The sequence below is a fragment of the Perca flavescens genome, chromosome 21, assembly GCF_004354835.1.
Source record: "Perca flavescens isolate YP-PL-M2 chromosome 21, PFLA_1.0, whole genome shotgun sequence".
Taxonomy (NCBI): domain Eukaryota; kingdom Metazoa; phylum Chordata; class Actinopteri; order Perciformes; family Percidae; genus Perca; species Perca flavescens.
Genome location: NC_041351.1, coordinates 13,891,284 through 13,917,246, shown reverse-complemented (window position 1 = coordinate 13,917,246; position 25,963 = coordinate 13,891,284). Strand labels below are relative to the sequence as shown.

Genomic DNA, 25,963 nt, shown 5'->3' with positions numbered 1-25,963 from the left:
GAGGTTGCCTACAAATTTATATTGGCATCTAAATAGCAGCAACGCAAGCTGCAAGCTCCCAAAATTCTATACCCAGTAAATTCTTGAGTGCTATGTCTCATTCTTGAAACATGATTTATCTTTTTTTCAGTGCAGAAAAACAAACTTTGATGGAAAAAGTTTTGTCAACAGTCATCACAATTTATATGGTAACTACAATTTCAGATAAAGAAGCAAAATGATTATTTTCTGCCCAATTCCACTTACCACTTTCATTTTGAGGGACTGAAATAACTTGAAACTTTTAAAGATCATACAAAAACAAACAACTGTAGGCTACCCACGCTCTCAGTTTAAAGTTCTGCAGGCTAGTTTCTATAACAGCTGAGAGGACAAAAACTTACTGTAAACTGCCTTCAGTGAAATACTGAGACATTTATAAATTGCTGCAATGTAGCTGTTAGATAGGAAATCGGTTAGATTCTGGTGTTGTGCAAGCCTGCAGGTTACATACTGTAAATATATAATGGGCTATTATAAATGTTGATTTTCCACAGAGTTGATACATAAAGTTGATCCAGCTGAAATGTTCTTACAGATGTAACATGCTCGCTGCTGGCCATCAATTAGTTTGGACTGTCTTAGCAGTCGGATATAAATTGAATACTGTTAATGTGTTTATTAAGGTTATTGTGCGCATAGTCGCATGACGTCACGCCCTCACGCCTTATTGCATCCCGAGCCTCTCAGTTCGTCATCAGAGTGGAGGACCGTCCGGATCAAACGGGGTTATTTTGCCTTCGCACCTGCAAAACGGAATGGATTGTTCCTGATGTTGGGGATGTAACATTTAAACACAGTCCGTCCAGGGCACTGATGGGCATTCAAAGTTGAATTCATTCCTTTATTAAAGTTGGACTGATTATGGTTTAGAGTTTTACTGCGATTTCCTCACTCATTTCGGTCGCGGCTGTAAAGTTTGGTCCTCCAACCCTCTGACAGCTCCTGAGTGGAATCAAACCCACCCGCGCTCTCTGTGTGACGGAGCAGCGGACCAAGAGAAGAGTAGATGGGAGCAGAGTGAAGTGGAAATGATCTACCGTCAGCGCGTCTCTCTGTGTCTCACGTGTTTTTGCCAGTCGTCCGAAACTCCGGCAGGTTCGCAAGCTGTGGTTTTAGCTGCTGGACTCGGGTCGAGAGTTTGGATTCTCACTGTTGGATCTACAGGATGCATCATCACCTGAACCCACATTATGTGCAACCGGAAGAAAATCGGATCTGTTTGACAAGTTTATTTTAATCCCCAAACACCTCTATAAGCCTTACACGAAGTCTTCTGAAGCGCAATGATTTTAACAACTTTTGTCATGATATTGTCCTTCCCGGGTAAGTCACGCATGCATGTTGATTTCTATCTTTCGGCTGCAATAGCTATATAGTCTTTTTAAAACGGCTCGTGTTCCTTTTGCAGTTCAACTCAATACACGCACACATTGACAGATGTTCATTTGTTGGATCTGTTCTGATTGTTGAGGCACGATTGCAGAAAGTTTGTCTAATGCTTGCGTAGCCTATTGGATGCATCTTTGTGATATTTGGCAACAATGCAAAGTAGTCTCTCCAAATAAAAAAATCGGTTTAATCGGTTATAGCCTGTTGTGTGTAGAACAATCAACAAATGAGTTCACATCGTGCGCACAAATCTTTCTGACTTCCTTCTTTGTAACTCCCAGACTCCGTGTTCACCTTGAAGGGCGAGGGCAGCTCGTCCTCCCGGCCCGCGCGGCCGGACTGCGTAAAGGCCAGTGAACAATGTCTGAAGGAGTACAGCTGCAGCACCAAGTACCGGACGATGAGGCAGTGTGTGGCGGGCAGGGAAAACAACTTCAGCGCGGTCACCGGTACGGAGGCGCAGGGAGAGTGCCGCAGCGCTATAGATGCCATGAAGCAGAGCACCCTCAATAACTGCGGGTGTAGAAGAGGCATGAAGAAGGAGAAGAACTGTCTCCGGATCTTTTGGAGCATATTTCAGAGTTTACAGGGTATGCAGAGCAAACTTATAATCGTTATTTGATTGATTGAGCTTACTATAAAATAAAAAATAAAAAAGTAATCAGATCCTTTTACTTGGTAAAAGAAATACTCCGTTACAGCCAAAGTAATGCATTTAAAATTATTCATTTGTACTCAAGTAAAAGTACAGAAATGTCATCAGAAAAATGTACTTATCAAACGAAAAATTGGTAATTATTAAGCATGAATGCGTAATTAGCAGTATTTCAATGCTGTAGCTGCAAGTGGAACTATTTTACTTGTAGGTAGTTCATTCTGTGATGCAGTATTGTTATAAGCTTATCATACTGAATGCTTTGTTTGTGAAATCTGAAACTGAAAATGAAATGGTCAGATATATGCAGTGGAGTATACTATATATGTCCAAAATGTAATCTTAAAAAGAGAAACAAACAAGGAAAGTAGGTACCTGAAACTTGTATTTCAGTAATTGTACTTCGATAACATTGACTTAATCATCCTTTTCCTGTGAAACAGTCAGAACCCAGTGTTAACCCTTTCTGAGATAGAGATAATTGTATTTGTAACAAAGTGAACCTAAGGTCAGCCTTGCTCATAACTTCTGTTTTTAACATATTATTGTTTACAAAACAATAATTAATTAACTAATTAACAGATATTACCCATTTACCCATTTAGTATAATTGATATGTTAAAGAGTATTCAATAACATCCACCCACACAACATAATTTATGTTTAAACATACATATACACACCTTTTCCAGCTCATATTGTTGAATTTGTTTTTCCCCATGCAGGTAATGATTTGCTAGACTACTCTCCATATGAACCAGTCAATAGCCGGCTCTCAGATATCTTCCGCCTGGCCCCCATCATAGCTGGTAAGATGCTGCTTCTTACGTTGCCGACACCCCTTAGGTTTGGACATTGCGCAAAGTTCAGTCACTGCATACATAGACCCATTACTTCTCAGTTGTGCTTTAAACCCAGCTTAAGTCACCACATCACCGGTACAAATCTGTCACTATTTGACAACCACTCTTTTCTATTGCTGTCTGGTTTCAGGCTGCAGCTTTCAACGCCCATTATCCATCACAAAAGCTTTTATCTGCCACTGTGACCCACCGTATACAAAGCAGAGTAATTTAGTATATTTCACTTTCAGCTCTCAAAGCAATGATGAGGGGTTTGCATGTGTTTCCACTGTCACAGTAATTTTGCTGGAAGTAGCATTTATGTGCTAGTTTTGAATTAATTATCCTTTTAGAGTAAAGCCTGTGTTGTTCAAGCTCCAGAAGCCTGCAGGGCGAAATGCCTGGATTAGAAAAAAAAAAGAAAGCAGAAATGTTGCTTGCAGTTTGTTGTTGTGAATTTAAATGCCATATGTGTCCTCAAATGTTAATAGAGTGCAGGTGGACTTGGGAGCATACACCTAGGCAGGCCCAGATTTAAATATCACACACACACACACACACACACACACACACACACACACACACACAAGCAATTAACCATCTGTCTGCGTTCAATGACACTGATAGAACAAGAGCTGTGTGTGTGACAAGTGCAGCGCTCTCTGGCACTCTTCAGTGTTGGGCTTTCTGGCTGGAGGAGGGTGTCTGCTGCACAGTGCAGCTACCATTTCAGTGAAAAAAAAATGGTCATTTGATTCTTTCTCTCTCTGTCTCTCCTTTGCTCTGTCTGGCTCTCACTGTGATTGAATCCACTTAGTGTATCAAAATGTCTCTGCTCCACAAGCAGTGACATAATGGCTAACTGTATTTCAAACCGAGAGTAAAGACAAATTTATTGGAATTCGGATTTCTTTCTAGTGCTGGAATAGTGCATATATCGGTTTAGCAATGCGAGACTAAGAAGAATTGCAAGAAAACAGAAATTGGAAAAGTGGTTAAGGGTTCATGAGGCTTTTACATAATGGGAATACTATTAAAAGTAAAACAAATCCAGGATTATTAAAAGGCGGAAATGAAAAAGCAGCATGAAATCTGCAGGTAATTTTTTTAAGAAATAATTTGCTTGATGTAGCTTAGAAGAGACAGCAGATCCCACTGAACAAATGTGAAATGTTTTAATCTTTATTAAGATATATTCAAAAATCTAATCTGCTGCTAATGGTTTCTTCTATCAAAGTCAATGACTTAGAATACTGAAGACATGCCAGTTTAACTTGTGTTTTATCATTATTAAGTGCTATCATATTATAAGAAATCTTGATGTGTATGTGAGCAGATAAATCGAGAGATGAAGCTGGAGCTGAGTAGCCCGTTTAATGTATAGGAGTGTAAACAGCCAAAGGCTCTAAGAAAAAATAAATCACTGAATGTGTTAGATATCAAGAATCCATTTGCCATAAGTGACCTCATTCCTGTCTGCAACTAAGCAGGGCCTCAGGCAATCCACAGTGTAAAATAATGCACATGAGAGCAGCATAGAATGGTCCACAATATCCCATGGGTCAACTGCTAAAACCAACATGATCTCACAGAATTCAGTGAAATGAACACGGCCCCTTAACTCAAAATCACGGAATCGCAAAAAAATCCATGATGGGCCCACGGAAGAATTCTGTGAAATGAACACGGGCCCTTAAGTTAAGGAAAAAGTCGTGGGTGGGCTTATGTTTCCATGACACGTGGGACAACAACGGGACGGGTGGGTTTAGGAAAAGAAGAACGGGACGGTTGGGTTTACAAAAACCTGACGCACGGGACACAATCCCCGGTGTCCTGGGTGAAAGTCCTGTGTTTGACACATCCACCTCCCCAACCAACCTCCCTACGGAGATTTTCGGGCTTTCATACTACTCGCTACTGTAGTCGCTCCTAATGCTACGTCATCTTCTCATTGACCTTACATAGGCATCGTTTTCCGTGGTGGCCACACAGAATTTTCACACATTCCATGCCACCACCACGTAATGCGGTGTTAACAGTTTGTGATCATTTCACAGAATTCTTTGAGACCAGGCTGGCTAAAACATGATGCTCACTACTCTGAATGGCTGAATATGTTCAGAGTATGTGTTACTATACATTTAATTAATTTTTATTTCAAATAAGTTTCAACAAAATGTAATAGTTTTAACCTTCCTCCAATCCTGTTTTTGATTTGATTTAATTTTATGTAATAGCTTTAAATCTACATGTTTTGCAAAGTTTTCTCATTTTCATATAAATGACATTACTAAATGTAAATATCTAGCAAGATATCAACAAGACTAAGTCTACAGCTATTCCAGCAGCTCTCTGTACTTAGGCACACTGGTGTTTTGAGCTATGCTAACGGTGTTAAGATCGCATGCTCACAATGACAATCTAACATGCTGATGTTAAACAGGTATGTTCACCATGTTCACCATCTTAATTTAGCATGCTACTATTTGCTAATTAGCACTAAACACAGTACAGCTGAGGCTGATAGGAATGTCATTAGTTTGGCATTACCAAAGTGATTATAAATCCTTCAAGAACCATGAACATTTGCACCAGATTTCATGGCAATCCATCTAATAGTTCTTTTAGCCAATAGTCAAAATATTTCACATAAAAAAGAAATATATATAATAATAAAATTGTCAAGGTTAGAGGTTAAGTCAGGGAATCACTAAACTCATTAGGATTAATCCTCTGGGGACCATGAATGTCTTTATTGCAATTAATCTAGTAGTTGTTAAAATACTTTAGTCTGGACCAAAGTGGTTGACTGACCGGCAGACTGGCATTGCTATCCATAGAGCCATGCTATGAGTATGGCTAAAAAACAAAGACACCATAATTAGTTTCCCACTCGACTACTATTGTAGTAGGACTCCTTTCTGTTTTGAGTACTACCTTCGTTGTCACTTTTCATCATTTATGGCTTCTGCAGAAAGCTTTATTATGTATTTAAAACATTAATTCAAACTAAAAGGTGTAACATCCAAGCCAATAACTGCCAGAATATAGTCTCCAGGAACAGCTGAAATTATAGGCTGCATCATTTAGAAATCAATGAACAAGTGCCTTTCAGAGATGTAACACAATGCTGTTGTGCAGACTAAGGGAACGATGGGAGAACTGCCCTTAACACAAAGGGAAAACAGCTTATGTACAACACATTGTTTATGTCTTTAAAAATTATTTACCAGGGTACTCAAGGCCACCAACAAGGAAAACTCAAATTCCTACATTCCACTGAGCTAAAGACAACTTCAGGTGATTCCATAGTGAGAGCTAAGAAGAGGAAGAACTTCTGCTGGGTATGTCTTGTACAATCACATTCCCAACTTACAGTATAAGTAAGATACTTTTTAGAGACAAGATGAACTGATTCTGCATTTCCTCAACAAGTCTGAAACCAGTGGTACAAGAACAGATTACATCCCATCTTTGGAGTCACACTCTACACACTAATTTCATTCTGCCTTTTAGTGTGTTCTCAATGCTTCCCCTTGAAAATTATAGAACACTTAAAACCACTATATTTGCATCCAGTGCTTATTTGAACGTGAATATGTCAATCAGTGTTAGAGCTTTTAAGAATATAGCCATGTCTCTATACAGACACAGCTCTTGTACTATATTTCAATAAACTCCTGACACTCATGTTCCTATGATGCTATAACCACTATGAATCACAGCACATTTTCTTAACTGCATAAATGTTTATAGTTTCAGAATGACAAACTTCAGAAGTTTTCAAAAAGCCCTCCAGCCAGTTTCTCAATTTACATGTAAGCAGCCACTCTGGCAGAGGTAATCACTTGTACTGGCCCTACCACTGAGCCCAATACCTATCCTTCTCCTCCCAGTCTATCCTCGTAGCTCATCAGTAGTTTTACAGAGAATCAAGTCGGTGAACAAGAGATGAAGCCTGGCATGATGATTTTCCATTGCAAAGATCTCCAGAATAATTCAGTGGGTCTAGTTGCCTGAAGCAACAGATTCATCCTCTGTAGTCTTTGTCCTCTGCCACTGGCCCTGGCCTGCCTGTGCACTGTGTATACTGTATATGAGCAAACTGCTCCAGCTAAACATCAGAGTAGAAGAAACACTTTTAATCTGCTGATTCTTTTACACAAGACTGCTTTCAGCCATATCAGTGAATCATCTGGAGGCATTTCCTTTCACACACACACACACACACACACACACACACTTCTCCGTTTTCTTTCTGCCCCTCTGTGACTGCAGAATAACACAATTTATTCCAACTGAGTTAACCAGAAGGAGCTCGTAATCCAATAATAGACACAAGTTGTGGATTATAAATTTGAAATTCACTTAGATGCTGCGTGATCAAATATTAAAACATTTAGTGACATGAAGTGAAACCGTTCTATTTATCATTAAGCTTATAATATTTTACTTCTTCTTAATAGAATGCATAATAGGATTGTTTCATAGAACATGAGATATCTGAACAGTGCATGAAGCACTTAAAGTTGGCTGCACCCAGGGCAAACTGTACCAAGGGGTGGACACAATAACGCCAACATCTGTTAAATAAACTGTAATCTAAGATGTTGAATGGACACCTCTAACATGACACACCGTATTTACAGTGTGGCAATATTTTGTATGTTTGATGGTATTATGTAGAATGCAACAGAAAATGTATTTAATGACTATAGAGGGCAACATGAAAAAATTAGTAAAAAGGCCTTCTCCCGATATCAATATATTTCATAATACTTAAGATTTGGAAAATTGCATGTCAATAGTTCACTGGACTGCATTAAAATTGCACATACTTTTCAGCACATGCCAAAGTGTCCTTGGGCAAGATCCTGAACCCCAAATTGCTCCCAATGGTCAGGCCAGCACCTTGCATGGTAGCCCGCTGCCATTGGTGCGTGAAAATTAATTGCAAATTGTACAAATGACAATTAATAATTAATATCAAGTCCAGCACAATTTCAGTTTGTGCTGAGAGTAGTTTATTGTGAAAAGACAATGTAAATACTCTTGTGTTGAGGGGACATGTCATGAACTGGTAAGGTGTAACATACCTGAAACTTACTTTGCTACTGCGTTTTGACAATTTGATTTGGCCACATCATGCAAAATAAAAATAATATGTGATCAAATGAATCATGGCAAGAATGTCATGGAGCAAATACCTCATCAAAGTGGATATGCAACCTTGGGTGATGCGGGCAATGGCTAATCATGGCTTTGAGATAAGAAAATAAAACGCTGTAGGCTGCAGGTAACACAGAATAATGTTTTCGGTCAGGCATGGAATTATTTGATGTGAGCTAACCACACCCTGCACCCACGCGCACACACACGTACACACACAATCATTCTTACAGTTTGCATGTCTGTTGCATCGAGACCCTCATCTACATACAAATCACCCTGCACACATTCATACATTGACAGTGACATACACATCCTCTCAGTGCCCCAGGCTTTCCTTACATCTTTCAGATTGATGTATAGGTGCATAAATATACAGGTTCATAGTTTTAACTACTAACTACTCAGGCACTGCATCAACAGGTGCAACCATTAGGCTCGTACCTGCTTTCACTCCCATATCCTGCAGTCATTATAGCATTATAATGTATATTGTCGAGTCATCTTAACTAGGGATCGACCAATACTAGTTTTTCAGGGCCGATATTGATACCAGTAGTAGTTAATGAAGCCGATAACCAATATTTTGAACAGATATGCATTTACATTAAAAATGAAAATCTTTTAGTCAAAATTAACATTTTTTAATGTTACAAACTCCAACACAAAAGTTTGTTTTAAAAGGTCCCATGGCATGAAAATGCCAAACTTTATGAGGTTTTTTAACATTAATATAAGTTTCCCCAGCCTGCCTATGGTCCCCCGGTGGCTAGAAATGGTGATAGGTGTAAACCGAGCCCTGGGTATCCTGCTCTGCCTTTGAGAAAATGAAAGCTCAGATGGGCCGATCTTATGAGGTCATAAGGAGCAAGGTTACCTCCCCTTTCTCTGCTTTGCCCGCCCAGAGAATTTGGCCCACCCATGAGAGAGAGAGAAAGTGGCAGTTGGTCAAGGCCACACCCCCACTCTCCACCTTGCCCCCCCCTCTCCTCCTCAATAGCTAGAGACACAGAAATGGCACACACTAAGGAAAGCTCATTGTGGGACTGGCTCTAGTGGCTGTAATTCTGCACTAAGGCTGAATTTTGGGAAAGAGACTTCAGATACAGTATTAGGGGACCACTAAGGTCTATATAAAAGCCTCCAAAGAGCACCATGTCATGGGACCTTTAATGCTTCAGGCAAGTATGTAATAAAACTGAAACACAAAACATAATACACAGTAAAATAAATCAATGAATAAAAGCTAAAATAGCTTCCTGAAGTCTAAACATGCTAACAGTTTATTGCAGGTGTTGCAGACTGCTTACAGAGCTGTAGCAGAGCCAAAGTAGTGCACTTTTTCATTCATTAACTTTATCGGTTATCGTTAAAATCAAACACAGATACAGATAATCTGCAAATTGCCAAATATCGGCCCAGATAACCGGCGAGGCCAATAATTGGTCATTCCCTAATCTTAACCTTAACTCAATGTTAACTAGGGCTGTAGCGATACACTAATCTCACGATACAATACGATATTTAGCTCACGATACGATAAATATATCACGATATTCGGCCATCGATACGATTCGATATAATTCGATACACTTACATCATTTTCTGAAAGATTTAAAGGGGACCAAGTGATTTTGGCGACATCTTGTGAGTGTTCCATTTACTTGGATTTAATTAATTGAACTGAAAACATCAATTACACAGTATATGTCTCTGACTGGACAGAGTCTGCAGCAGGGATAATCAACTACATTTTTTTCTGGCACTGTGGCGGCCGGACTTTCAAATAAAATAAAATGAATTTATACCTAATACGCATATTCTTTTTCACTTTCTTACTGAATTAATGCTATTTTTTTATTTATTTTTTTACATGTAGGCCTATTAGTGTGAGCAAAACTAAAAAACATGGAAACTCCATAATGATAACTGGCTCTTTAACTAGAAAAAGATCTCAGACTAGGAGGCAGTTCACTGAGGAGTGATGGTTAAAGTCTGTGATTATGGAAAAATTATTGTAGTATGCAGCATCCTGATTGGTGGAAAATGCTTGCAGAAAAAAAGGCTGTTGTCAGGTAAACATGTCACTGTCAAAGAGGCTGAAGCAAAAAGTTGACGTGGAAAAGCCAGAAGCCCAGCTTTAATGATGAATGGACTGATAAGCAGGCTATGCACTCGTCATGTATGCCTCATTTGCAATGAAACGATGTTGTTGAAAAATAATACAATCATCATCATCATCACTCGAACATAACGATCGCGTCATTCACGTGCATATTAAGTAGCTCCAGATTGTCCGCTCTAGCAGAGGGTTTGGTTTGTTCAGCCAGCAGTGAGGTTTACAAGAATTTGTCAAAATTTCCAAATTCCTGGCAACCTAATTTAACCAGTTAGACTAAAAACCGACAGCTTTTGTTTTAGCTTGTTTGTAAAAAAAATCGCTATTTGCAGAGTAGAGCTGTTGCGTAAAACAGCGCGGTGGACTGAGCAGATTGAAATATCGCTTTCTACATGTTTATGCCGGTCTACACAGGTGAGTGCATTGATAAGTGCATTGATAAGTATGTAGAAAATCCCGGCATCTGAATAGAGATGTAAATACAGGGGGCTGGGTTTTTGCTCTAAATGCTTGAAATGATAAATAACAGAACACATTTTTTCCTCTTTACATTTTGTGAATTCATGATTATTCTGGGGGCCAGACTAAAAGCTTTGGCGGCGGGCCGCCAGTTGACGTTGGCTGCTCTACAGCGACACTAGCGGCTGGCTGACCAAATCGCTCTTCCTGCAACGTGAACGGGGGAAAAGAACACGGGGGATTTGAATGGGACTTATGTATCAATACTCGCGACATAAAAATCAATACTTTCTTGGGGAATAAAATATCGATTTATATCGCTGAATCGATAAAATTGCTCAGCCTTAATGTTAACCATATCTTATATCAGAATCATACTTAATATTGCAGACATGAGCAATGCAGAGGGTATTGCACTTCTGAATGAGTACAGGATGAATGACAGAGGATGGAAGAGGATTAAATGAAGAAGAAAAAAGAATAGCTGGTGCAGTATAAACTAAGTGAGATTTTGCTAATTACATAGGTGCACTTAATGAATGGGTCTTGGGTCTGGTCATAAATACTGAGACACTGGCATGGATTTAGTGACGCTGGCAATAAGCCTGATAGAAGGCAGGGTGCCATGAAGGAGTGGGGCCTGACCACTGCGGTTTTCTTTCCATTATGGGAGATGATGAAGAGGGCACTAAGTAAAGGTATTAGTTTAAAAGGATTAAATAAGGCAGTGATACATTGGGAAGAGGATTTTTGACCATTGCATATAGAGGCTCCGCAATATAGTTATGTTGTGGATATCAGTATTTGGTATGGCTAATTTTGGGGACAATTAAAATAAATTGTAGAATCAAGAGAGGTTGAGACATTTTGTCCAAACATTACATGTCAAATATACATAATCTACACCCACTGTTGCTTGCAATATGGCTGAACTCAGGTGCAACACAGTTGTCATTCATCTTTGACCTCTGAGAAAATAAACTCACCTCCCTGTGTGTCACAAAAAACTAGGCATCATCTGCATAAAAAAGTGGCTTAATATTACTTGGAGACAATGGTACAGAGGGAATGTAAGACTAATAATATTGATTCAACAAAACAAAATATTGAGAAAGTATAACTGCATTTTAGGGAATGCTTAACTAGACCCTCTTAAAAAACAGTTACAAACAGAAAAGTCAAAAGACAATTAAATCAATTTATAAAAATCAGTAACCCTGATACCCATTCAATATGTATTAAACTAACACACACTCTGGTTCTGTGGCTTTGTTCTCAGTGGCATGACCTAAAAATGCTGATCATCTTCATGGACTGAGCTAATAGTTTTAACTGACCCTGTGCACTGGGCTTCAAAGTAATCCAGAGTTGCCTCGAGATCTCCATGCACACAGCTGGCTCTTGAGGTTTGTTCTGAGGGTCACACTAATACTCTGTATTACTATAATCTGTGTACCATGGATATGGGAGGATTTACATGTCAGACGCAGATAAAAAAAGAGCAATTCCATGACCACATGTTCCTATCCATATTCTTGAATTAGAACATCCAGAGAACAAAGAAAAAGTAGGCTTGAGCAATTGCTTGGCAGAACATTATTATCCAGAACTGTGACACTGGAATTAAACCCTATAGAGAAAAGAGGTTTAAGGATCAGCTCTACTGCTTCTGACCTCACTGCCCCCATGTTTAATGGTGGCATCAGTCCAGGACATTCTGCTGGAGCTCTTTATTTCATGTATCCTGTGCAAAGAGAGGGTTAATCCATCTAAGCCTGCATCTATAGACATAAACAAAAAGAAACAAGGGGATTGCACAATTAGATGCACGAGGCTTGGATGCTGCAAACAATGCAGCCCTGTTCAGGCGTTTTTCTTTAGCACCATTCTCATCTGGCACACAATCTAATGTGGTCCACATTTGCAGTGTTGTTTGCTGGTACGATTTTAGTTATGTCAAAGTCTTTTTGCGATTTAAATATTTTTTGACATTGTATAGATCAAACCTACCTACCTACCTACCTACCTACTCGCATCGCCTTGACTCTACTCGCCTTTTTTGGTTTTCCATTACGAAAAAAAAATACCTGGTACCTGCTAACAGGTACTTTTTTTAGTACCTCCTCAGTCGAGGTTCCAAGTGAGCTGAGGCGAGCCGAACAGGTGACGTGAAACCCTGCAGGCTACAGATTGGTCGGAAAGAATCATCACTGATCACTGCATTGCTAGCGACAGACGGCATTTTTAAAAGTAGTGACTCTAGAGTCACATAGTGAGAGAAACAAAGTGTCTCCCCTGTTCTTTCTGACCACGGTGGGAAATCTGGAGTAGTAAAAGTTAACTATCTTGTTGATTTCATGTTGTTTACGGAGAAGGAGAACCAGGAATTGAGTCGGGGGAAATCATTGGGGGAAATGCAACGCTACCAAGCCACGCCCACGGCAGTCGCTATGACGACCAGCCACGCTGAGGCGATACTAAAATCTGCAATGGAAAAGGGATGCACAGTGCGCCGAGTCGAGGCGAGTCGAGCAGGTACCATGTAATGGAAAAACGCCATAACAGAGATGCCATGGGTCAAATAGAATGGTTTGCTTCTCATATTCTTACATTTACCTTAGTGGACGCAGACCCCCAGGACACCATAATTAACCTCTTATTTGAGATTCATATTTAACCCTACCTGACTGGCGGTCTTTCAAAAGGTCTTTTGTATCAACCTATTAGAAGTCAAAGGGTCAGATTCCAGTGTTTGCTACACTGGTTTTTATTTGGTCTACACCAATGGCAACATGGTGGTCTTGCTCAGGGGGTGCAACTTAAGAAGGATGAGTGAAATGGTTTTTTTTCTTAAGCCTGTAGGCCTTTTAACAAGATAGGTCATATTTCAGGGGGACATATAGGATTGCAGTTCTTGGTATGCACTGCAAGGTCAATAGACTAACTTGAATAATCTTTAGTTAAATTAATGAATGTATACTCTATATAAGTTTAAGAGATATGTTGGAACAGTATTGTAGGAAAAATTGTTTACAAATCACAGTTTTTGGTAGTTGATGGGATTTTTCTTAAAGATTAATTTAAACATGTCTGGCATTTCTCTCTGCACTTTATACTGTAGAAACATGACCATTAAGACAGTCATTGGATTACAGAAACAGGCAAAGATTGTTTTCTTATGATTACAATCACAGTGCAAGTAGCACAACAACAAAGCACAGACCATGACATAGCCCTGTTTATGAGTCATTGCCAATGTTACATGACTTAATAGCCACACATTTGTTAAGCAAAACAATCACATTCCTGATAAGCAAGGTGCTGGTGATGCACTTCATGTATTGTTGTGGGAGATTTGAATAAAGTGATTGTTGAACTTCACTATATCAACATTATCATGATTCTCCCATAAACTTGAATCGGTTCTGGGAGACAGTAAAACATGGATTGTACTCTTGAAAAAGAGAAAATGTGACCCCAAAATTAGATTATCAAATGCAAAAATGCTCCTAATGGAAAAGGTCTTTTCCTGCTGTGGGGTGTTGCGTCTTTGGAGTCACACTGTGACCTACAGCTCAACCTTCTTACTCACACTTAGCTCAGGCTACATGCGCATGCGCATACACACACACACACACACACACACACACACACACACACACACACACACACACACACACACACACACACACACACACACACACACACACACACACACACACACACACACACACACACACACACACACACACACACACACACACGGCATATTTACAACCATGTTTTAGTCCAAGAGTAAGAACTTAAAAAAGAAAAAAAAAGTATGTTTTTAATACAACTAAAGGTAACCATTTCGCTGTTGGTAACTGTAATTAAGCTAGAACTGTCACACCTATGGCTCAAGAGCTACAAACAGCCACTCAAGGATCACAGCCCACATCTCTAGGCACTTGTCAGATGTAAGTAATGGGTTTTGTAATATGTGATTAACCCAAGGTTCAGATTTAATCATGGCTCTTTTTGTGGTGCATGAAAGAGTGCAGTGAGCTTCAATTCCACCTCAAAAGGCAGAATTACAGAATTCACTCTTCCATGTCGAAGCTGAGGATACAGTTTGTGTTACTATGCAGTACCCAGTCAAGCAGGAAGGACTTTATACCAACAAATAAGAAAAATTAGATGTGAGAGTCATTATGTTGGCCAAAAAGTGCTTTTACTGTGCTATAATGGAAAGACAGGCATACAGGCACAGAAGCAAAGATGGTTCACTTAGTTTATGCAACTCTAGTCTATATCCTTGACGTTCCACTTCAGGGATTGCTCCGGTGCTGCAGGAAATTTCGCCGGATGCATGTATTTTCGCCAATGTCCATTTCCGATGTCCAAGGACTATGGTTGACTGCTCCTCAGATCTCTGCAGGGTAAATTGAGACAGCTAGCTGACTATCTGTCTAATCTGAGTTTTCTCTCGCACAACTATTTTACAGCAGCTCCGTGCAGCTTAGCGCCACCCAAGATGATTGTGATTTGTTTAAAGAAATGCCAATAAATCAGGACGTTTTTCTCCCATCCCAGAATGCCGTGTGGACTAGCTATACCTTCCTCCGCTCCGCAGCATGTGGATGGTCTGGCAAAGCAAGACTAAAATAACTCAAAGCCGTGTCCGAGGGAGAATTACCTGCATAAGCTCTGATGAGAAAAAAACAGCAGCCGTCACACAAGCACACAATGGAATATACAGATACAAGTAGTGTAATGTTTGGTAATGCTCTGAATATTAAGGGTTTGATTTTTTGTCTAATTCAGAGAGATGAGAGGACAGTGTGCTATAAATGTGTCTCTCTGTTGCTCAGACAGCAGTTTGATCATAAATGCCGGACCTAATTAGGTCTGAAAGGGGGATCTGATAACAACCTGAAGTACACCATTTAGTCGGAGAATTTGAGTTCAAACATGTACCAAAGCAAAAGATACAACAAATTTGTGCGATAGCTCAGCTCCCATACAATTTCTCTTTTCCAGTTTCAAACAGGCGTATAGTAAATGATTGTGAGGACTGGTTTTAAATACATAAAACATATATAGGCTATAGGGGACAATTTCTGAACATTGTGTAAAGCTTTGTTCTGGCAATGACCCTAAGATTAATGGTCACTTCCCATCATTTGGAAAACACATGTCAATAGTGACACAAAAGATTGAATTGTATCTACATTTGAGTGTATTTTCCAATGCACCTAAGAGACACTGAGAAACTTTCTCAGGACTGTGGATAGAAATGGAGATTTTTCAGGTGCAATGTAATTAACCCCCTTAGGTCTAAGGGCATTTTCACATATCTTCTTACATTTACCTTTTTAAGCTATTTGCATATAACTAATTCACATTTTGTTTCATATTTCAGAATGTTCAGAACAAACTCAGCTTTCTGTATAGTGACGCCCACATTTTTTGCAATGTGTAAAGAGATAATTTGGCGCTAAAGTTGAAATGTTGATGTTAAACTGTCAGGACACATGATGAAAATGAGGATTAGGAGTGTAACATCCTTTAAAAAAAAATTGCACTTCAGGGCAATATTTTGTCATGATGCCTTTCTTTCTGTTTTTCATTTGAAACGACTCAAGTAATTCTCTACATTTTTCTACATCTCTTGGCTGCACTGTATTCTCTTATGTAATTTACTCACGACTATGTCATTTTGATGTACTGATCATTTATGAGGCGTAAACAACAATTTAACCTGCGCAGGAAAGCAATCATTCTGATATGACAAAATTATGTGTCTCTCCTCTCTCTTAGTTGAGCCTGCATCTACAAAGGAGAACAACTGTCTGAACGCTGCCAAGGCGTGCAACCTGAATGACACATGTAAGAAATATCGCTCGGCTTACATCAACCCCTGTACTAGCAGGGTGTCTGCTTCTGAGGTCTGCAACAAGCGCAAATGCCACAAGGCCCTGCGGCAGTTCTTTGACAAGGTAATTAAGCATGTTAATTTTGAGAGCAATTTGCAGCTTTTGTGTGTGTTTGATTTTGTAGTTGCTGCTCAAATCAACATCTAAACCACAACCATGTCACAGGAAGGAAATGCTATTGTAAGTGCAATTTCACATCGAGCTGACTTTGAATCCAATCTCTCGGTAAAATTCTGTTACCTATCATTACGCTTACAGTAACTCCGATTAAAGCTACCATTTTCGTTGGGAACTTAGGAAGCCATAGTGGGTCTAAAGTCTCTATGTTCATGTTTTGTCACTATTTAACTACAAGGTAACTGGGTAAGGAAAGTTACTTACAGTAACTACTCTTGTACAGGTGGAAGCTGCATTGGAAGTTGAAGAGGTTTTTAGACCGCAAGAAAGAGGACAATTCTGCAGATATCAATGGACACCTTTTTATCTTTTCTTTCCAAAAAAAAGGTTCCAACGAAATACAGCTATGGGATGCTGTTTTGCTCCTGTCCAGCGGGGGATCAGACAGCATGTGCAGAACGCCGGCGCCAAACAATTGTACCCATCTGCTCCTATGAGGATAAAGACAAACCTAACTGTCTGTCTCTTCAGAACACATGCAAGACCAACTACATCTGCAGGTAAAACGGCACATAGGTATCCTTAATAGATATTCAGTCTAATTTTATTTATCCTAGAGTGTGTTTTTACTATTAAATGATTGAACCATTGCTTCTAAATGTGACAAAGCACTTAGCCTAGTATAAGCTTGACATCTGACAACAGCATCAGGAAATTAGCATCTATGATTTGTATCTCTATTGTTTTTAGGTCAAGGCTGGCAGACTTCATGAGTAACTGTCAGCCAGAAGCTCACTCCGTATCCGGCTGTCTGAGGGAGAGCTATGCTGACTGTCTGCTGTCTTACTCAGGTCTTATCGGTACGTTCTCTGAATCATTTAAAAATTGGCTTCAGAATTTGCTGGATAAATTATAAAGCTAGTCTGGTAACTGGACAAATAGCTGGACTACTAATGGTATTTCTTAAGATTTGCTTTGTGCCCGTCCCGTTTCTCAACAACCTGTGAAATCTATTCAGATAAACATGCTGCAAGGAAGTTTAAAAAAAAAAAATCATAGACATTATATGTAAGTCAATCATTTAGCTATTAAACGTGTTTCTATTTTTTTTCGTTATTAGCAGTGTGATGATGGATAACGCTTTAATCAGATTTCTTTCCTACACCAAGAGATAACAGAGACTAGGGGTGTAAATCACACGGTATATCACAACACGATATTATATTCATTCTTAGGACGATACAGTATTTACTGATATCACAAAGTCTGCCACGATACGATTTTGATTCAATTCAAGGGCCTGCAACCGATACAAGACGATATTATATGCCCATTTAACACATCAGTTACATACACACACACACACACACTCACATATCTTTTTTTTTTACAAAAAAACAACTAAAAATGTAATTTGAAAATTTCATTACTAAGATCTTCCAGACATTTAAATTAAAAACAAACTTCTCTTTTTAATAAAAAGAATAAATACAAAGTTGGAATTTCAAAATAAAGGCACATCTTAAAGATGATGATATGTATTGATATTTTCACTTTGTATCGATTATATATTGGATCCTTGAGGAATGAATCAATATATTGATCCAGATCGATGCATCGTTAACCCCCTAACCCATTAAAAGTGTGCAAAGTGATTGTTTTATAAGATAGAATATGTAGAAAGGAAACATGTTTTAGCAATTGAGATTGAAATGCAGGTCAACAGTGACCAATTGCAAACTCAACAGGCAGACACTTTAATCTAGTCCATTCATATGCTACTTCACACAGGTTACACCCTGTAATGGGGCCCCATGGCTTAAACACTCATCTCGGTCTCTTCACACAAAAATCTGCATGTACTTCTACAGCTAATAAGTATGAGCCTACTCAACCTCCATGCTTCCTATAAAAAGGCAACAAATTTATTCAGTTAAATCAAGATGACAAAATAGCCAGAAATGGTTTCATTTGACTTTCTGCCCATGAAGTACAATTTGCCCCAGTTTGGTCACCACTGTTGACTCCCAATAGGTGGTAAGCAACAGCAGCCCTTAAAACACTTTTAACAACACTCTCCAGAGCAGCAGTTTGCCACCTTTGTTGACATCACTACATCTTTGAAAAATGTGCATGTTGTTGAACAGGCCATGTCACATAATAATGGGGATACTGTACAAGTCAGCGAGGCTTATGATTGTTTATGATAAGCACTAGGGCTGCACAATATGAGAAAAATATGCGATATGCGATAACGTTGAATATCGCGAGAACGATATTACATGCGATAAATAAACAGTTATTAAAGTGTACTCAGTTCTGCTGCTTTCAGTATTCTGCTAAAATACAACAAACTGCTTGTTACATTTAAAACAAATAAAAGGAAATAATTTCTAACACTTTTATTGAACACTGAATTGAACATAAAAGGCACCACTTAAAAAATAATGAGTTACATTTTAATTAGCAGTTTTCTACTGATATTTTCTTTCAACTAACACAAAAAATCTCGTAATGTCTATTGCGATATGTTGCAGTCTTTCATGATATGTACAGTATATTGCACTAGTTTAAATTGCGATGACGGTTTCAACTATGATAATGAGACTACAGTTACAATGACTGTTTACTTCTCTTTATGCTGCAGGTACAGTGATGACACCCAATTATGTGCGATCCATTGGTCTTACCCTGTCACCATGGTGTGGCTGCGGCAGCAGTGGGAACAGCAAGCCAGACTGTGACAGATTTGCTGAGTTTTTCACCAACAATCGATGCCTACGTGAGTTCCCACGAAATGACTGAATGAAATTGCAGAAATGACTTTCCCTTCCAACCTTGCACTATTCTTCACCGCATAGGACAATGACCATTGTATTGTTGTCTAGACTTAAATTGGCCTTTTGAAATTGTAGACTGGGAGATGATGACTAGAAACTGCAATAGTAGTAGATGATAGTCTATCATGTGTTCTCCCTTCAAATACAGTTTCTGTTACTTTGACTGTTGTATAAGGAACAGTGTCTTGAGCATTTATTTTGTTCGTTTTTCACTCATATGTGAGTATGAGTGGCATTTAACATTTGTACATTCAGACTTCAAGTCATAAGAGTATAAAAGAGCAATTTTAACTGAACGACAATGTCCTAAATTGCTTTGACAATAAATCATGCCCAATCAGTTTTTACTATGATTAAGATTAGACAAAAAAAAAAAAAAATTATTTTGCCCATGGAAAGGTATCTTTGATTAAACGTCAAATAAATGAGAAATTTACATTACATAATTTTAAAAGTTTTCTTTATATTTCAGGCGGTTATGAAGTTCATTTTTGTGAATCATAGCCATTATATGCAGACACTGCTTTTAAAAAGGCTCTTGAGAAAGGTCAAGTAATTTATTTCTCTACACAATTATCTAAAGTATTAATTATAAGCAGCTTTTAGTTGGACATGAACAAAATGTTTTTGGACATGCCACTTTCACTTATTTCTACGGAAAGGACAGCAAACATCTGCTAACTTGTTAGATGTGCAGACTATATTATTAAAAACAAGGTTTATGGGGCATTCTGGTGGATAGTGCTTATTACATGTGCATACATATGACATTGGATTCATATTTTGTCACATTCCATTTCATTATATGATGTATTCTAGTAATTCCTAGATTTTGTACAGGATAAAGAATGCCACTGATTAATACACTATTCTTGCAGGTAATGCCATCCAGGCATTTGGCAATGGCACTGATGTTGGAGTTTGGCAACCTCAACCCCCGATTCAGCCTACTGTACTAGAGCCTAGCATCACTCGGAGGGGAAAAGAGCGAACCAATAATGCACTGGATGCACTGACAGACATGACCAAACTGGATCTTGATGACGACTCATCATATCACATCTGTGGGACCTTACAGGTGAAGTTTTTTTAAGTAGAGTAAGAGTTTAAAAAGAGAGAGTTTCTGTGTTACTTACAACACTGATGTTATATTTTTGATAGAAAAAACTGATCTGATTGATCTCATGGCAACATGTTTTGATTACTTTACGCACTTTTTGTCCGTGTAAATTTTGTCATCAGAAACCTCAAAAAGTGCCTGACTCTAAATTGAGACCTAAATATCAGGTAGAGATCTATTCAGAGCATGTGTCTGAGTGTCAGACGCCTGGCTCTGTCACCTTGATGGATCAGGGATGGTGTTATGGTGGCATGCACAGAATCCCCCCTCCTGGGCAGAAAGATGACACGTCAGTGTGGAGTCAAATTTCCAAAGCTGTCATGTCAAAGCTAATTGGTTGCCACAGTAACATCAGAAATGGCCCACAGGGCTTGTGTGTGTGTACGCAGTATCATTGTAAGGATGTACCACATACAGTGGGGGAAAAAAGTATTTGACCCCTTGCTGATTTTGCAGGTTTGCCCACTTACAAAGAATGCAAACATCTACAATTGTAATCATATGTACATTCTAACAGTGAAAGACAGAATCCCAAAGAAAATTCCAGAAAATCACATCATATGAATTTATTAAAATTGATAACCATCTGATGAGGAAAAACAAGTATTTGACCCCCTGGACAAACAGCAAGTATTCTGGCTCCTACAAGTCAGTTAGTCTTTCTTTAAGACACAGCCCCAATCCGAACCAATTATCTACATCAAATACACCTGCCTCACCTCGTTACCTGTATAAAAGACACCTGTCGACACCCAAACAACCAGCATCCAACATCACCACCATGGGCAAGACCAAAGAGCTTTCTACGGACATCAGGGACAAGATTGTTGATCTGCACAAGGCTGGGATGGGCTACAAGAGAATCGGAAAGCAACTTGAGAGAAAAGATCAACTGTCGGTGCAGTTATCAGGAAATGGAAGAAGCACCACACCACCGCCAACCTCCCTCGGTCTGGGCCTCCACACAAGATCTTGCATCGTGGGGTGTCCCTGATCATGCGAACGGTGAGGAATCATCCCAAAACCACAAGGGGGGAACTGATGAATCAACTGAAGGCAGCTGGGACCACAGTTACAAAAGAAACGGTTGGTAACACACTACGCCGTCATGGATTGAAATCCTGCAGCGCACGCAAGGTCCCCCTGCTCAAGAAGAAACATGTACAGGCCCGCATGAAGTTCGCCATTCACCACCTGGACGACTCAGAAGAGGCCTGGAAGAAGGTGATGTGGTCAGATGAGACCAAAATAGAACTTTTTGGCCTCAACTCGTCGTGTTTGGAGGGCAAAGAACACCGAGTACAACCCAAAGAACACCATCCCCACCGTCAAGCATGGTGGTGGCAACATCATGCTTTGGGGGTGCTTTTCAGCCAAGGGGACGGGACAACTCCATCGTATTGAGGGGAGGATGGACGGGGCCATGTATCGTGGAATTCTGGACCGACATCTCCTTCCCTCAGTGAGAGAGCTGAAGATGGGTCAAGGATGGGTGTTTCAGCACGACAACGACCCTAAGCACACCGCCAAGGCAACAAAAGAGTGGCTGAAGAAGAAGCACATCAAGGTTCTGGAGTGGCCTAGCCAGTCTCCAGACCTGAATCCGATTGAAAATCTTTGGAGGGAGCTTAAAATTCGAGTTGCCAGGCGACAACCTCGGAACCTGAATGGTTTGGAGGCTGTCTGCAGGGAGGAGTGGGCCAACATCCCTGCCGAAATGTGCACAAACCTTGTCACCAACTATAAAAACCGTTTGACATCTGTGCTGGCCAATAATGGCTTTTCTACAAAATATTAACATGCTGTTTGTCCAGGGGGTCAAATACTTGTTTTTCCTCATCAGATGGTTATCAATTTTAATAAATTCATATGATGTGATTTTCTGGAATTTTCTTTGGGATTCTGTCTTTCACTGTTAGAATGTACATATGATTAAAATTGTAGATTTTTGCATTCTTTGTAAGTGGGCAAACCTGCAAAATCAGCAAGGGGTCAAATACTTATTTCCCCCACTGTATTCTGTCCCCCAGATTGAGGTTTTAGTTTACTTAAATCCCTGTTAGCTTTGTAAAAACACACACACACACACACACACACACACACACACACAAAGTGACTCAGCAAAATTAAAGCCAACAAAAGTAGAGATCGAAAGTTTATTTTTGACCTTGCAACCGTAGTTGACAAAACAATCTCACCACAAGGTCCATTAATGGACATTCTGATCATATCTGATCTTCCTCATCAGACGATGTTTGCACACTTGTCATGCTTTGTAAATGTCTATATTTTCAGCTCCATTGAGTTATTTGAACTACCGTTTCCCAGGTACTAGTCATAGGTTTTTCCCTGTAAACTGACATTTCTTCTTAGATCTGACTCATTTCATTCAACATGTGTCTAAACACCGTATGCATGAGTCTCAGAGACCTTGCTTACAAGAAATTCCATTGTAACTTTAAAAAGTGCTACCAGAAATGTTTATAGCAGTCACATGATGGAAATGGTTATTAGTTTTGAAATATCAATCGCAATTGTAGAAAATCAATTCAATATGCTGATTTTGATATTTAGCATCATAAATTGCATGCTTTGCTTAAATGTGCTTATAGGTACTCCAGCTCCTTTGGAACGGTTTCTTCAGACCTCTGCTATTCTTGTCTGATAAATACTATGGGGCTATATTTTTTTAAATGAGATGATATCACATACTTTAAGGGAGACTATCTATCATATTGGCTTTCAATAGCGATAATATGATTTATCACCAGTAAAAACATCCTCCCAAGAGGAAAGACCTCCTATAGAGCAATTAATCACTCTTCTCCAGAATCCTGGTTCACAGAATTCTTTCTACTTAAGAATCAAAGCGTGGAGTATTTATTATGTTCCCAAACCACCATAGAGTCACTTTATCATTTTCTGTACTCCATCTGTATCTGTGAGTGTGCATTTGTTTGTGTGTGTGTGTGCAAATGTATGTGGGTATATTTACAGTATGTGTGGCTCAAAAGGTTTGGAGCGGTCAAATGAAAAAAAAAAGTTTGAATGTATTAAACTATCATAACCTTGAGCTGGCACAAACAGAGGATCTCACACAAACAAACTTTTACACAAACACACACCCTTGAATCTTACACGTCTTGTTCGAGGAGGATGATTATACAAAGAGGTTTATGTCGGTCTAAACTATGGGAATTGGGGAGGCACTATAAGTATTATCATAAATCTCATTGTGTTTATTTGCTACTGTGGCAGTTTGGCTCAATGCAGTAATGATTTTGCTCGACCTTGCATTACTTTAAAGGCTCTGCCCTTCCTTTAGCCACAGTTAAACTTTCAGACAAAGACAATTTCTTCATTCCACTGCACTGAGACTAGCTAAATGAATAATAATGTCTGATGTATTTTTAGAGGATTTTTGCGCCATCATCAGCCAGTCTGTGATCTTGACAGACAAGTAAAAACAATAAAAAGAAATAATGGAAGTTAATGTTTCTCTGCCTTCTCCTCCACGTTTTCTTTCTTCTAGGCCCAAAAACTGGTGTCAAATCTAACAGTGGATACTGCTCAATGTGTGGTAAGAATGGTTTTATTCAGTCAATTCCATTCAAGCCCAAACAATATTTGTGAGCCAGATAAAGATATTGATATTTGAAAGTGACAAGAAATCTGATCCCTTAAATTTAAAGAACAAAAATATGCACTGAGCTCAACATTTTACAGTAAAAAAATAAACTTATAAATGCTCTCTGGTAGATAAAGTCTGTAAAAGGCAACACTGCAAACATATCTTTATAGAATTTTCCTGTACTGCAAGGTCTTGTGATGCAACAGCTGACGAATGCAGAAACACAAATTAATCTGTGTGTAACAAGTTGTTCCATCCAAATGTAATGCCCACTTTATTACATTTTGGTTTTAAATTGCTACATTTCCAACTCAGTCAGGTGTAAAAAAAATTCCCAGCATATTTCTGACCTGACTTACAATGCCATTGGTATCCAAATTTGCTTAGATTGTAATTAAACAATCTACACATATTGTGATCCTTTAAATCTCAGATTCATAGTGAAGCCAACAGCAAAAAAAAGAAAATCCATTTCAAAATAAGTTTGTCAACTTTCCACTCATAGTAACACAAACTCTGGTCTTTTCCCTCAGAACCATCAACTGGATGAGTCTAGTGACTCCAATGCCGATGCTAGAAGCTCAGCAGCTGAACTCTCAAGTATGCACCTGGCATTAGCCTTTGCATTAACGCCAATAGTATTACGGCTTGAAGATTTCCAGCTTTTGTAGGATCTGAGGACTGTGGATCAACCCTCTTCTCTCAAAGTGGTTCAGCTCATTTAGATTTAGACATTTGCCAAAGTGCTACACCTACATTTTTCTTGAAATGGAAATGAGAAAACACAGCACGGTAAGAGCACCGAAATCATAGACAACGGTGGATTATTATTATCTGAGGAGTCCATGTTTACTGTGGCTGAGATATCAGCTCATTCGCCTCCCATGCCTCGTGGGGGCAATTTGGTGACTTCAAGAATCAGATTCACGCTGAGGAACACTCATTTTTTTGGGAGTTAAACCCTGTGATCTGATAAGCATGTGAATAAATTCACTTCTTTGAATGTGTTGCATTCACTGCACATTTGACTGAATGGACTGCCAATATGCTTAACAGTGTTAAAAGTGGATCATTCTCTTCATAACTGTGCTTTGATTTGTCCAGCCAATAAACATGCTTTAGTTCAACAAAATGAAAAGTAAGTGTTGATATAAAAGTGCTGGTCTATAATATGTCAAAAGGGACAGCTAACACATTTCGTAGACGCACCGTATGGAATATGATTCATAAAATATTTTAACTCCTTTAAAATCCCATAAAATTTTGTCAGTTTCCTCCAAGGACAAAGACATATCAGCCAAACGAAAACAAAAAAAAAAAAAAAAGTTAAAATTTTCTCTTCTACATGTTCCGTAATAGGTATAGTTCCGGTTTGTAGATTTGATTGTTATGGTGGTTTGTGGTTTTATCACATCGCCTATAAAAGAACATTTTGTACATATGATACATAGTGTACACTATTACAGTATGCTGCCGTTAGCTTGTAACATATTGTCTGTAATGTTTTTTGAGAGTCTATGTTAGTATCTGGTGACTGAGGCTTCTCAGTGTTATCCAGTGTAGCTATGATTTATAAAGTGTGACGGGGTACGGTTCATTAATAATGTGGTTACAGATATGACTATTGTGTGATTATATTTTGATTGCAAAGTGCATAATGTT

The 25,963-nt window shown here is 39.0% G+C and overlaps 2 protein-coding genes across 4 annotated transcripts in view; one reads left to right on the top strand and one right to left on the bottom strand.

Moving 5' to 3' along the window:
* Window positions 1–25,963, bottom strand: part of LOC114548452 (uncharacterized) — a 336,064-nt gene that overhangs the window by 301,751 nt on the left and 8,350 nt on the right. The window lies entirely within an intron of this gene.
* On the top strand, window positions 1,326–25,175 carry gfra1b (gdnf family receptor alpha 1b). Its single transcript, XM_028568419.1, has 10 exons — window positions 1,326–1,365; window positions 1,713–2,021; window positions 2,812–2,895; window positions 16,478–16,656; window positions 17,098–17,270; window positions 17,461–17,570; window positions 19,358–19,492; window positions 20,429–20,628; window positions 24,203–24,250; window positions 24,835–25,175. The coding sequence occupies exons 1-10, from the start codon at window positions 1,326–1,328 to the stop codon at window positions 24,970–24,972; spliced, it is 1,416 nt and encodes a 471-aa protein (XP_028424220.1). The 3' UTR covers window positions 24,973–25,175.

Excerpts from the sequence above, each read along its gene's own strand:
- gfra1b (XM_028568419.1), top strand. The coding sequence starts at position 1,326 with ATGATTTTAACAACTTTTGTCATGATATTGTCCTTCCCGG. Across the intron at positions 20,629-24,202 it reads ACATCTGTGGGACCTTACAG|GCCCAAAAACTGGTGTCAAA; the intron begins GTGAAGTTTTTT and ends TCTTTCTTCTAG. Across the intron at positions 24,251-24,834 it reads TGGATACTGCTCAATGTGTG|AACCATCAACTGGATGAGTC; the intron begins GTAAGAATGGTT and ends CTTTTCCCTCAG.